This window comes from Poromitra crassiceps (assembly GCF_964638095.1).
Source record: "Poromitra crassiceps genome assembly, chromosome: 15".
NCBI classification, from domain to species: Eukaryota; Metazoa; Chordata; class Actinopteri; order Beryciformes; family Melamphaidae; genus Poromitra; species Poromitra crassiceps.
In genome coordinates, this window is record NC_139634.1 from 26,962,336 (window position 1) to 26,976,240 (window position 13,905).

Consider the following 13,905-nt stretch of genomic DNA (forward strand, 5'->3'; position numbering starts at 1 on the left):
ACTGCAAGCAGTAGAGTAGGGTGGAGTCAAAGTGGGCGGGGTCAAACATTTAACTCCACGCACTATGTGGCTTCCAACCACAAGTCTATGGGCTCGTTTGATTGACTGCCTCGCCTGGAAAGCAGATGAGAGCAGCCGAGTGCCGTCAGGTGAGGCATCAACAAGTGGAACACCCCCGACTCCACACTCACGGCTCCTTTTCGTCTTCTACAGTTTTGTTTAACGGCGGTTGCTAAACAAATTAAAATGTGCACCCACACTCACTGCTCGACCCAGACCTTCAGATCACTTATTTTTATTTGAAATCGGGCATTAGAGGTGGTATTTATGTAAAATATGGAGTGACAGCTTGGAATACATATAAAATTGAAGTTTCTACATTTTTCAATTTGGGTGTGTGATACACTGTATTGAACGAATGAGAGCTCAGCTTGATGCTATGCGTTTCTCGTCATCCTCTGAGCTGTGCAGTCGGGTCACATTGTAGCTGGTGGAGAGCAGCTGCGGCGCCTCGCTCCAAATCTGCGCCCGCCTCGCTCTCACGAGGGTCCCGTGGCTCACGCAGTCGGGCAGGAGAAGCAAGTCGGACAACTTTTCTAACCATCATGCAATGGGCCAAGCAAGTCGCTGGTCGAATCTACGCAGAACTTGCTCATCTCAAATGAGATCTTGGTCATACCTTGCTTTTTGACCATTATAGCAGAAGATATGTCTACATTTGACTTGGACAATACAACTGACAAATATAGACCAAATGACAATGTTGTTTATAATGACACATTGTTAATCCAATTTGCCTCTGATTGTTGTTAATTGAATTGGTGTTAATAAGTTGATGTTAATCATATTTCCTCTTGGGTCAGCAATTTGAAATATCAATTATACTCAAATTTAGTCCCACCGCTTGTGTGCAATAGTGGACAAGTCACTGCACTGATGTGTGTCAAAGCACAGTTGGAGATTCTTAGCCGTGAAAGCAGAAAAAATGTGAGCTAAATTTGTGTTCACGCTTGAATCTGCTTATGAAAGACACAGCTGAATGTGTTTCTTTCATTCCTGAAATGTAACAATAATAGCTAGTAGCTACAAAAGGTCACTGTCAAAAGTACAAATACAAGACACACACACACACACAAAAAAGAGAAAGAAAAGCAAATCGACCATGGCTTTTATCCGCATTATGTGGATATTTCAGACCTGTCTATACCTGTTACAAGTGCTTCTCACTGTGTTGATTTCTGGCATGGTTGATAATCTGGTTGATTTAATGACACGTGCTGTTTGTCATGCTATGGCTACTAAGTGAAAGACACATTCCACTTTGGGGGTTATAGTCAACGTCAGGGACAAGCAGCCATGTGCCATGGAATGCCAAGAGCCTGCATAGTTTAATTCTAACCAAATACTATGTCAAGTGAATCCATGTAATGAGTTCCCCTCTCTGGCTGAAGGTGAGCTACTCAGTGAAATGAGTTCCTCTCTCTGGCTGAAGGTGAGCTACTCAGTGAAATGAGTTCCCCTCTCTGGCTGAAGGTGAGCTACTCAGTGAAATGAGTTCCCCTCTCTGGCTGAAGGTGAGCTACTCAGTGAAATGAGTTCCTCTCTCTGGCTGAAGGTGAGCTACTCAGTGAAATGAGTTCCTCTCTCTGGCTGAAGGTGAGCTACTCAGTGAAATGAGTTCCCCTCTCTGGCTGAAGGTGAGCTACTCAGTGAAATTAGTTCCTCTCTCTGGCTGAAGGTGAGCTACTCAGTGAAATGAGTTCCCCTCTCTGGCTGAAGGTGAGCTACTCAGTGAAATGAGTTCCTCTCTCTGGCTGAAGGTGAGCTACTCAGTGAAATGAGTTCCCCTCTCTGGCTGAAGTTGAGCTACTCAGTGAAATGAGTTCCTCTCTCTGGCTGAAGGTGAGCTACTCAGTGTAATGAGTTCCCCTCTCTGGCTGAAGGTGAGCTACTCAGTGAAATGAGTTCCCCTCTCTGGCTGAAGGTGAGCTACTCAGTGAAATGAGTTCCCCTCTCTGGCTGAAGGTGAGCTACTCAGTGAAATGAGTTCCTCTCTCTGGCTGAAGGTGAGCTACTCAGTGAAATGAGTTCCTCTCTCTGGCTGAAGGTGAGCTACTCAGTGAAATGAGTTCCTCTCTCTGGCTGAAGGTGAGCTACTCAGTGTAATGAATTCCCCTCTCTGGCTGAAGGGGAGCTACTCAGTGAAATTAGTTCCTCTCTCTGGCTGAAGGTGAGCTACTCAGTGAAATGAGTTCCCCTCTCTGGCTGAAGGGGAGCTACTCAGTGAAATGAGTTCCCCTCTCTGGCTGAAGGGGAGCTACTCAGTGAAATGAGTTCCTCTCTCTGGCTGAAGGTGAGCTACTCAGTGAAATGAGTTCCTCTCTCTGGCTGAAGGTGAGCTACTAGGTGAACTCACCTGGTTGATGAAAGCCTACTACATACACTTGGTACTCCATGGCACATGTCTGCCAAACGCTGCAATCTGCCTATTAAAATATTTGGACATCCTCTCAATTAATTGTCCATTTGCCCCTCATCTATATAAGTGATTTATTTATTTTCTATCGCCACTTGGTCTTCCCTTATCAAGAGAGCAATTGTGGAGGGAATTACAGATTCATAATAACAGATTCAACAGATTGGCCAAAAAGCCCTTACTCTTTGATTCTCATGCTTACTGATGTTGTTGTTTTAGATAACTCAAAAACTTCTAGCAAACTCCATTGAAGCTGCATTGGAAAATCTCCACATAACATCCCTTATTTTGTTATTTTCAGAAGGGGGGGAGGGTATGCAAAGTACATCAGCAATTTGAAGGATAGAATAAGGATTAGGATTTAGGTTTAGGTTAAGAGTTGAGCTTACTGGTGGTGAGGGCCGGCTAACGTTATGATTTGGGGTTAGGGAATGAATGTAGTCCACAGTCAAGTCAAGCCTATGTGGCTAATTTTCTCCTACAGTTACAATTCCACAGAACAAGCCTGCCTGGGTGTAAATGGAGCTACTGGAATGAATGGCCTCCACAAATAACATTGCATCACTACTCTTAAGTTTTAAGTCTTAAGTCTCTTAAGGCCCCTCTGTTCAGGCAACTAAACATATTGTCAATCTTCGATATAAACGTATATCAGACTACTGTTTTTATGTATAAATGTATGCACCAAGAATTATTTTTACCTACTGTATTTTATAATTTCTTTGTACTGAACTCTAATGTTCACTCATATCCAACCAGACAATCACATAACATTCACCTTCCATTTTCCCCCACAAATTTAGGTCAATTTAACATTAGGTATAGAGGTCCATCCTTATGGAATTCCACCCCCCCTTCAATCAGAACCTGTCAATCATTGCCTATTCTCAAATCAAGAATGAAAAAAACCCTGTTAAATCAATAACATCTCTTATCTGCATACATGTTTTTATCTCTTCTTCTTTACTTTTTTTTCTTTCTTTTTGTTCATTAAATTTAAATTTTATTTCATACTTACTGATTTTATTTCTACTTATGATGTTATACAAGTAGAGGCCTCGTATAGGCCCTTGCGGGTCCCCTGCCTCTACTTTGCACATTTATTGTCGTGTTGATAACTACCGTATCAGTATTTTTGTATGTTTGAATATGTGCTAAATAAACAAAAAAAAAAAAAAAAAGTTATTTTTGTTTGTTTGTCCCATTTCATCTTCATCTGCCCTAGTTTTCTTGGTGGTGATGAGTGTCTCATTGTGAATTGCCACAGTAAATCTGTCAAATTCACCTCTGTCAAACGTCTGTAGCTGAAACCAACTCTGTTCAGCAACAGCTATTAATATTTCATTCGTTATATAAATATTAACGTGACTTTCTCAGTTACAGTCACACTTAAGCCCAATTTATGCTTCGTCTGCCGACACTTTTGAAATGGTCGCCGACAGAAATGAGGACTTGAGTCGACACTTTCAAGTGTCGGCGAGCAGTGTCTGCTACCTGGTGAAATGTCTAGTGTCGCTGACTACGTTATAGTATCGCGCAAGTCTGATTGGCTATATAGACGGCACGCACTTGGCTTCCTTGTTTTGGTTGGGGTCCACCCGCTAGTTTTCGCTTGATTGAAATGAATGAACATGTCCCCGCTATTTTTATCAGCCTGTCCTTGATGTATGACTTCGTGAAAATCACAAAGAACGTCGTGACCAACTTCCCAGAGAGAGAGGAGGTGAGTTGTGTGGTTGTGTGCCGTTTATATGCGGCTGCAGCCAAGTACGTTACATCTTGCCTTCGAGGTGGTTTCACTGTGCATTTCGTTCCCTCTCTTGTCTGCAGCTGCTTATAGCGTTCGAGTGTCACGTGACCGTTGAACCGAGGCGAACGTCTTCTGAAGTGTAAATGCAACACCATGAGCGACACTTTCTTTTTCGTCTGCGACCATGTGCTGAGCGACACTTTATAATAAGTATAAATTAAGCTTTAGTGTTATTAGTAGTGAGAGCTAAAGCAAGGCGTCTAGTGGGAACGTATGTGTGAATAGGGATAGTGATAAAACATAGTTACACATTTACATTTGTTCTTAACGAACATCCACCTCCACCAGCCACTACGAAGAGGACATTTAGGTCTGAGGAGTATGCAGGTTACTGATGTCAGTCAGGTTACATAATTTATTGGTAATGAAGTCCTTCAAATTTGCAAAAATCCAAACCAACATCTCTCACTGCCACAAGTGCAAAGTTTCCTATACTGCAGCTTTTTTCTGGGGTGTACAGAGAAAACTTATTTTTCAGCCAAAACAATACTATATAATGTGTGTAGGATGGTAGCATCACGATACATCCATGTCCTCTGTAGCAATATACCACCTCCTCAAATTCCTCTATACACTGCTGAGTATCAGTCAATGTACCTGAGTCCTCAGGGTCCTTGCTGTCGGCAGCGGGGGCGTCCTCCATGTCGTCGTCAGACATCTCCATCTCCTCCTCTCGCCTGATGCCCATCAGCTGCTCGTTGTGCATGTTTCTAATCTCCTGCAAAAGATGACGGCAGGAGCAGCAGGTAAATATCTATAGTGCATACAGTATATATACTGTATACATACAGTATATATACTGTATATATACAGTATATATACAGTATGTATATATACTGTATACATACAGTATATATACTGTATATATATACAGTATATATAGTATGTATACAGTATATATACAGTATGTATATATACAGTATATATACAGTATATATACTGTATGTATACAGTATATATACTGTATGTATACAGACAACACGTGCGTACACAGATATATACCGCATATATACACACACTTGCCATTAATGTTTCAATGTGGCATTAGGAATGTGATTAATTGACCAATACTTCACAAGAACAAACACACCAACCAAATAAAAACTTACAATGCCAGCATGTAAATCTGGTGACTGGGTGAACACACACAACACACTTGGATAGTGAAAGTCACGCTGCAGACACACAGCCATCTGTCTAGTGTCTCCATGGCTCTCAGCTCCAGGCTAACAGAGGCCAGAGAGCTAGTCTGCCAACACACACATACTGTACATCTGGACCAGGTGGAGGGAATAACAAGCCCTCACACACACACACACACACACACACGTGCACACACACACGCACGAACGCACATACACACGCACAAATACATACACACACGCACGAATGCACGTACACACGCACGCACGTGAGAAAGTTGGGGGCAATCACAGTAACATTTTAAAACCAAGTAAGCACGCTTTTCTGTGACTGACAAATTGCCTGACACTATTTGAATTACCACAAGGTAAACTCTTCAATTGAAAAGCACTTTGAATTATGCACAAATACTACTTGATCGAGGTCTTATTATGCACCATTGCTCGCTGTGACCAGCTGTAATTTAACTCTAATTTTGTGGGTTCAGGTTGACCTGCATCTGAGATAATTTTGTCCTAGCTACCTACCTCTGAGCTGACAAACAAGAGAGAGCAAGAAACGGAGCCAAAATCATAGGCAGACTGACCCCGACCATGGACACACATATACATACACACACGCACGCACGCACACACACACACGCACGCACGCACACACACACACACACACACACACACACACACACACACACACACACACACACACACACACACACACACACACACAGAGTGTGAAAGTGCAGCTGTTCTATCTGTTATCATGTAGGAGGCCTCTTCTCTCTGGTTAAGACCATGTGAAAATATAAAACAGATAAAAGACAGCAGGATTCAAATAGGCTATTGAGCATCAGGCAGCAAACAGAAGTGCTCAGGTGGATATCAGGAGTGTGGAGTACACCTTGAAGGTGCTCTTTAGTTGGAGGGACATCAAAATTGAAAAAAGAAGGGAAACTAAGGCAGCTCTTCAGGTACAAAAGTAAAAAACCTTTAATAGATGGCTAGTTCATTATAGAACAATTAAAAACAAGTACACGCCAACATGTTTCGGCCAGCAAACAATGGCCTTCATCAGGGCATGTTTGTGCTGATGAAAAAAAAAGAAGTGCACCCACAGCGCATCGTCTCCACCCTACCCTTTCTAGTAATAATCACTCTAAAAAAAAACACACTATATAGGATAAACAAATGGGAAATAGAAGAACAGACAATCATACAATCAGTTTCTAAAAAAAGCAATAAGGATTGTTCATAAGGTAGGTTATTTGGAACACACTAACCCAATATTTATAAAGTCAAATGCATTGAAACTGATGGATTTGATTGATTCGAAAACCGCACTAATTATGTTCAAAGCGAGGAACAATCTACTTCCTGGTAATATTCAAAAAATGCAGACAGAGAAGGATGCTATGATTTAAGAGGTAAATATAATTTGAAACAGCCATGTGCTCGCACTACTCTTAAGAGCATGTGTATTACAGTCTATGGGGTGACTCTTTGGAACAGACTGGATGACAGGATCAAAGAAAGTTCTAATATCTCCATTTTCAAATCTAATTCAAAAAAATATTTAATCAAGAAATACATTGAATCTTGAATCTTGAGTTACTCGGATTCTTGCTGTTTTTTGGCAATGTCCTTTTTTTCCCTGGTAGAGTATTACTGTGTTATTGGTGGGTGTGTGCGCCTGGTCTGAAGTGTATTCTGTACATTAATATTACATATATGTATAAAAATTATTGTATGTGTAATGAAGTTATTATGCATATAATGTATAATATATGGTGTGCATGATGTATATTATATTGTAATATACATTATGTAAAGAATTGTTGTGTACATTGGATAAATTCTTAGATCCATTGGTTCAGCACATGTTAACACCTTAAGTGCCATAGCCGAAATAATTCGTCTTACATAATCCAACGCTTAAGTGCCAGAGCCGAGTTTACTCGTCTTACATAAACATTTTTTTTTTTTTGACGGTGGGACATCAATCAACAACTTTTACATCTTCGAGATCACTATTGGAGCAAGATAATGTGTATAATCTATTTTACCGACCCACTAAGTGTTGACAGTGCTCCCCCAGACGACCGAAATCAAAGAAAAAACTGCCGCGGGACCAAGCCGTTCAAGGAAATGCCGTGGCGATTTTACAGTAATCCATTCAAGACTTGTCTTGCCTGAGAGCGGCCGCGCACCGGCAGCAGCACACAGAGACCGGAGAGCGATTTGCAAAATAGATCATAGGTGAAACACACTTTGAAACACCTCAGAAAGGCCAGAATCAACATCTGCCCATCGCCCACGCATTCCCCGGCCCATCTTGACTCGCACAAGGAGCGTCCGCACGCAGGCAAGCAGGCAGGCAGGCACACAGGCAGGCAGCAGCAAAAGCGCTTCTGACACGCCCGCTGTACAGCCAGGAGGAAGGAGGAGAAGACACACGGAGGGAGGAGTTTGAATGAGAGGGGTGTTTCCTGTTGTTATGGAGGAAATTACTGTTCAAAACTATTGTTTAGAATGTCTGACGGTCTTACTGATGCCAAAAATGAATGGTTAAAGTGACTGTTTCACAAAAAGCCATTTATCTCTGAATAAATTTCCAGACGCTGAAACCATGCTGTACTCAACGGCTAATATCTACATAACTACTAACTCTGCAAACTAACTCTTTTAGACAGAGAAAGCACACATTCTATTAGTTATTTTTAGATGATTGGTGTTCATGAATTCTTAACAGAAAAGAATTCCTCGGCTGTTCTAAAATGAGCCAGAATCGTCAAAAACACCCCTGGCACAACTTACCTACAGGAATGAAAACATGGCTGGCATTCAATGTGTTAAGATCAAAGCATTGGGTTTTTGGGGTAATATTGGAATGTATTATTAGGAATAAGTATTGATAGGGATATGTGGGTGGATTTATGATATTGTGTGTGTATGGGTAAGTTTGTGTACGTTTGTGTATATACATACATATATATGTATGTATGTGTATACATGTATACATGAGCGTGTGTGGAGGAGCGTGAGAGTTGGGATATGCATATATAGGGATGTATGAATTTGTTTATGAATGATTTGGGGGCAGGACTCGATAAGCCTAGGCTTCTTCCTGACCCTTTTCAAACAGTTCACCTTTTGAGTTTACGTATTTTCCTTTTGATGAAGTCTATTAGACTGTTATGTTTACTGTTTTTTTCACTTTATGTATTGTTTTAACTGTTTGAAATAAATAATTTCAATCAATCAATAAATGAAAAGAAAAGAAAAAAATCTAATAAAACAAATGGGTAAACCAAGAAAATCAACCAACAAAAATACCAGGAAAAAGACAGAAATAAGTACAGGGTATACAACAACTTATTTGCACTGCTTTCAGAATTCCACCAATGAAAACGAACAGATAAGCACTCATTTATACGCTGTGCCATCTCCCTCCTTATCTCTGTGAGGAAAAGGTAGCCAGTGCTGTATGTTGCTGTGTACTATTTATTATTAATGCACTATTTACACTTGACTGTGTATGTTTTTATTACTGTGTATGTTTCATGTCTTTGTGTTTTATGTGTTCTCCCTCTATTGCACAAGCAATTGCCCCAGTGGGGGCAAATGAAGCTCTTGAATCTTGAATCTTTCATACATTGTTATCACACCTCATTTACTGAGCTCTCAAGAGAAGCTGTTTAAGATCTTTTGGTTGATGTTGCCATAGATATCCATGACTTTTATAGTACAGTACTTGTGGTCTGTCTTTGATCTTGCCAACTTTCCACTGCTTCCTTTTAGCTCACTTTCTGCTTGCTTGCTACATAGCTGTTCCTGCACGTTTCCATAAATATGTAAATATAGTCAATGGCAAATTGCACATTGTTACAGCACACTGGTGCATCACAAATAAAGTCAATCTCAGTTGGGACTTCAACACCGCAATGTGAATCAGAGGGCACTCATAGTTCTAAGGAGATGCTAAGAAGCATCACTATTGTGCTTACAGTAGTTATTGCATGGCAAACTGATAAAGGCACATATACTGTAGGGTCCTTACTGAGTGTAAGGACCCTTCCCAGAGAGTACTCTTGGAAGGGTTTTGGGATCGGTGGGGCCCGAATGACCCTGCTGTGAAAGGCAGCCTTGGGTCAACGCATGTCAACATCCACGAGTCAAGCAGTTTATCCAACGACCAAAGATCCTCTGCTGACCAACATGAAGGAAGCTCCCCGAGGTTCGGGGGATCCAGTTGCGGTGATAAGCAGCAGGCGGTCGATATGGATCCTATGAGGAGGTCGGAGTAGATCTCCTCCCTACAATGACCCTTCTTTGATAATGAGTTTATAAGTTTGGTGATATGAAGAATTTCATTCTATTATTCCAATTCCAATGCACTATTTTTTTAAGTGTACAACACTGAAACACACCTTATATTAAATAACAAAAGTAGACCAAAGTCCTTGTTGAAAGAAAAGATCATTCTTATACAGAGTTGATCGACATATGAAATGAAATGTAATGCTTTTCTCCAAAAATGCTTAGTGGTTTGGATCTAACTAGCCTTGTGTGCAGCGTGCACACAGGGACAACCTGTGTTGTGAGCTTGACCGCAAGTCAGCCAATTCACATCTGTGACAGACTCAACATGAGTGTGAACAGAGCATCTGTGACAGACACAACATGAGTGTGAACAGAGCATCTGTGAGCAGGCATGTAGCTGGAGTGGCAAATATAGAGTTACTTTTTTATTCAACGAAAAACAGCATGCACATATTTAAAAAAAAAAAAAGGCTTATGCCCGTGTTTTATTTGCTGATTTTAGTTCCGCCTTCGACACAGTTCAGCCTTATTTACTTGTAAGCAAACTAAGGGATATGTGTGTCAACCCGTATATTATTAAATGGTTTTATTCTCTTTTAATTAACAGACACCAACAGGTCATGGTGAACGGCACCCTCTCCACGGGTAAACGCTGCAGTACGGGCGTCCCACAAGGGGGCGTGAGCTCCCCTTTCCTGTTCACGGCTTGTACCAACAGCTCACCCCAACAACTATATCATCAAATTCTCTGATGACACAATCATCCTGAGCTTGTTGAAGGAGGCTGACTGCCCCTCAGCGTACCATGGAGAGATTGATGCGTTCCTGGCCTGGTGTAAGGATAACTACCTTATCCTTAACACAAAAAAAAACGAAATAAATTATATTCTACCCTAGAGAGGTGGCCGCCCATGACCCTGTGATCATTGAGAATAGCTGCATTGAACTGGTAAATTCGTACAAGTATCTGGGCATTTACATTGACAGCTCTCTCAAGTGGAGTTTTCATGTTGATCACCTGTGTAGCAATTAGGTCAGCGACTCCACTTCCTCAGGAGGCTCAGATTATTCGGCATAAGTACCAAGATGATGATGACGTTCTATAATGCTGTTTTAGGCAGTCTCATCAGATAGGGGGATAAAGTCAACCAAATGTATTTCAATCATGAGAGACTAGAAGGAAAGTACGATAAACTTTAATGATAAAACAACACTTAGATTTGGCGAATGACTCCATGGAATGATGACGCTCCTCTGAGACAAGAGGAGGACGTCAGTGATTTATAGGATAGAGAACCCCCATAGGGAGTTCTACTGGAGTCATGACATTGGTGGTGTTCAGGGGAGGAGGAGGGGCGAAGCAGCAGCAACACAGGAACAGCAGCTATATGGGTGAACAAACAGGGTGAGTTACAACTTGCAAGAGTCTTAAATAGAACTTCATTTAGGTGATTGGCAACAGCCGAAGAGAGGGAAAGCGTGGGAGTCATTGATTGGACAGGGATAAAGAGGGCGTGCATATTTATGAATGGCTGATGTAACCTGAGGGCGTTGCTGCAGGGGAGAGAGAGATGAATGGAAAGGAACCATGGATTAGTGAATGGGATGGATAAACAATCATTGACTAGTGAAGTAGTCTTCATTATTGAAAACAGTCTAAGACATTATTAAATTTGCTGTCTTCTTTCCCTGTGACATTGGCACAAATTGCACTTTACTGTGGACACTTAGTTGGTTTACTTTGGTTGACTTTAATTTCCTCGTATGTGATGTCACCATTATGACTAATAGGATTAGTTTCTGTTGGCCAAAGCCAAGTTGTTTCACTTGGTGGGGACTTAGTTCCCCCACACGCCTCTTGGGACATGAGTTCATTTCTCTGTGCTGATGGAACCAAACTCTGTCTATTGTCCATTGTTGTTTGTGTTTCTGTGTTACTGACACTATATGTTAAGCAGTTGTACCAACCTTTGTGCCTGAAACAAATTTCCCCTCGGGGATAATAAAGTTAATCTCATCATCTCTCATCTCAAAACAAAGGGATACACAATTCAATTGAGCAGTGCAGACTAGAGAAAAAAGGAAGCGAAAAAGTAAAAAGACAAATAGAAATATGTATCAGGGTTAAGCCAAGTACTCCGATGAAATGAGTATCCGGTACAGATACTGTAGTGTACTTTTTACCAGTACGCGTGTCATCCGAGTAATGTGTCAATATCCGTACTCATGATTAGGGCTGGGTATCTTTGAATATATATGTATTATATGTGCTACATCCTTCTGGTTTACAGATGGCGAGACAGTTTGGCCTATTACTGATACACTGATGGAGGCGTTGGCCTGGAGCTGATGATGAGACACACTTATGTCATTGGGATTTGAACATACTGTAGCCTACATCCAGATTCAGCATATGTGCTAAAAAGGGTTAACAACAGTGGGTAACAGCAAATCACTAATCATAGGTTAAAGTGTAAAGTGTGATTAATTTACCAAAACACTAATGTGGGCAGCTCCTAGCAACAGCTCTGAATGTTTGTTAATGTCATAGATCTATTTCTGGAAAGGAATTAGCATTTTCATAGATCTGCGGGGGACGGAACAGAATCAACGTCTTTCTCTTTCGATATTGTACATAAATATTCACAAAGATAAGAGCCTCGCTGACATTCAACAGAGAGACTGTTTCAGCCACATGTGACAAAAGCTTGAGTCATAATGTGTTTTCTTTGTTTGTTTGTTTTTTTCCCCCGATTTTTTTTTATCCCATTTTTTATCTCCCATTAGTGCTAACGTAATTTATTTATCCTGGTTGATGCTCCACCCTCTGCCGATCTGGGGAGAGCCGAAACTGGCTCCATGCTTCCTCCGAGACATGGGCAGTTAGCCAGCCGCTTCTTTTCACCTGACAGAGGAAGCTTCACCGGTAGGACATAGCACGTGGGAGGTTCACGCTATTCCAACCAGTTCCCCTCCCTCTGAACAGGCGCCCTTAACGACCAGAGGAGGAACCACATTAGCAACCAGGATATTGCATGTTTTGGTGAAGAGGGTTCCTATATGAAGGAAACCCCCGGGAGGCACGGTGAGAACATGCAAACTCCACACAGAAAGGCCCTTTTGACGATGATGATAATGTGTTTTCTTTGTGTGTGATTATACCACATTATAAAACGGCTCTCTCAAATCAAGCAATCTGATTGGTTCACAGCCATTGTATAAATCCAATAACCCACTCCAATAACCCATGGCCATGGGTTATTGGTTGCCATGGCAACTCTCTTACTAAAAGCCTTTGGTTACCTCAAAAAAAACAAATGGCGGAGACAGCTGTCAGATCCTTGTGAATCGATCTTCGCTTATAACTTTACTAATACTTCGCAGAAAATTATGTTTTGTACAAGAATAGATGCGGGCTAATGTCTTCTTTGCAAAAAAAAGGCTGTTAACCCCGCATTTAACCCCGCATTTAACCCCGTAACGTTAGTTGGTGTCGGGCTTTGCAGAAAGCACTCAGCTTCTCAGCAAGCGCTGAGAATGCAGCGCTGCGCTCGAGCTGCCTGTCGGCTTTTCCAGAAAGCTCTCAGCTTCTCAGCAAGCGCCAGGATTGGCCAATGTCAACTTCAGTCTCCAGAACGATCCAATCAAATCACCCGCACATCTATCTTCTTGCTAGAGGTCCCGCCTTACAGTAGTGTTTCAACTGACTCAATCAGAATACCATGCCAGTCGGACTTATAGTATTATTATTATATTTATATTATCATACTTGGAAACCGTTTTATAAAAAAAAAAAAAAGCGTGTGTTGTGGCATATATCCCGCTGATCAGTTGTTATCCCACGAGGCCGCAGGCCGAGTGGGATAACAACTGATCAGCGGGATATATTTGCCACAACACACTAGCTCTCATGCTATATTGCTTAAGTATACTATTGTTTGTGTATGAGTGGGATTATTTGTTGTGTTATTTTAATGCAATGCATTTCGCTTGTGCTTTTAAATGAATTTGATCTTTTTATCTATCTTTTATCAGCCTTTAAATTCAGGGCTGTAGGGGGGGGTAAATGCAGGTATACGCCATTTACCAACCTTTACTCGCCTTTTTGGGATTGCTTATGTACTTGTTATGATATCCTCAGCGGGCACATTTTTAAAGCT

The 13,905-nt window shown here is 41.4% G+C and overlaps 1 protein-coding gene across 1 annotated transcript in view; it reads right to left on the reverse strand.

Annotated features, from left to right (window-relative positions):
- LOC310790435 (ecto-NOX disulfide-thiol exchanger 2-like) overlaps positions 1 to 13,905 on the reverse strand; it is a gene marked incomplete at both ends in the record, with an annotated part of 93,556 nt that overhangs the window by 23,871 nt on the left and 55,780 nt on the right. The window contains one exon of the mRNA XM_083652124.1: positions 4,884 to 5,004. Within this exon, the coding sequence (XP_083508250.1) occupies positions 4,884 to 5,004 (121 nt within the window). The remainder of the gene's footprint in view (positions 1 to 4,883; positions 5,005 to 13,905) is intronic.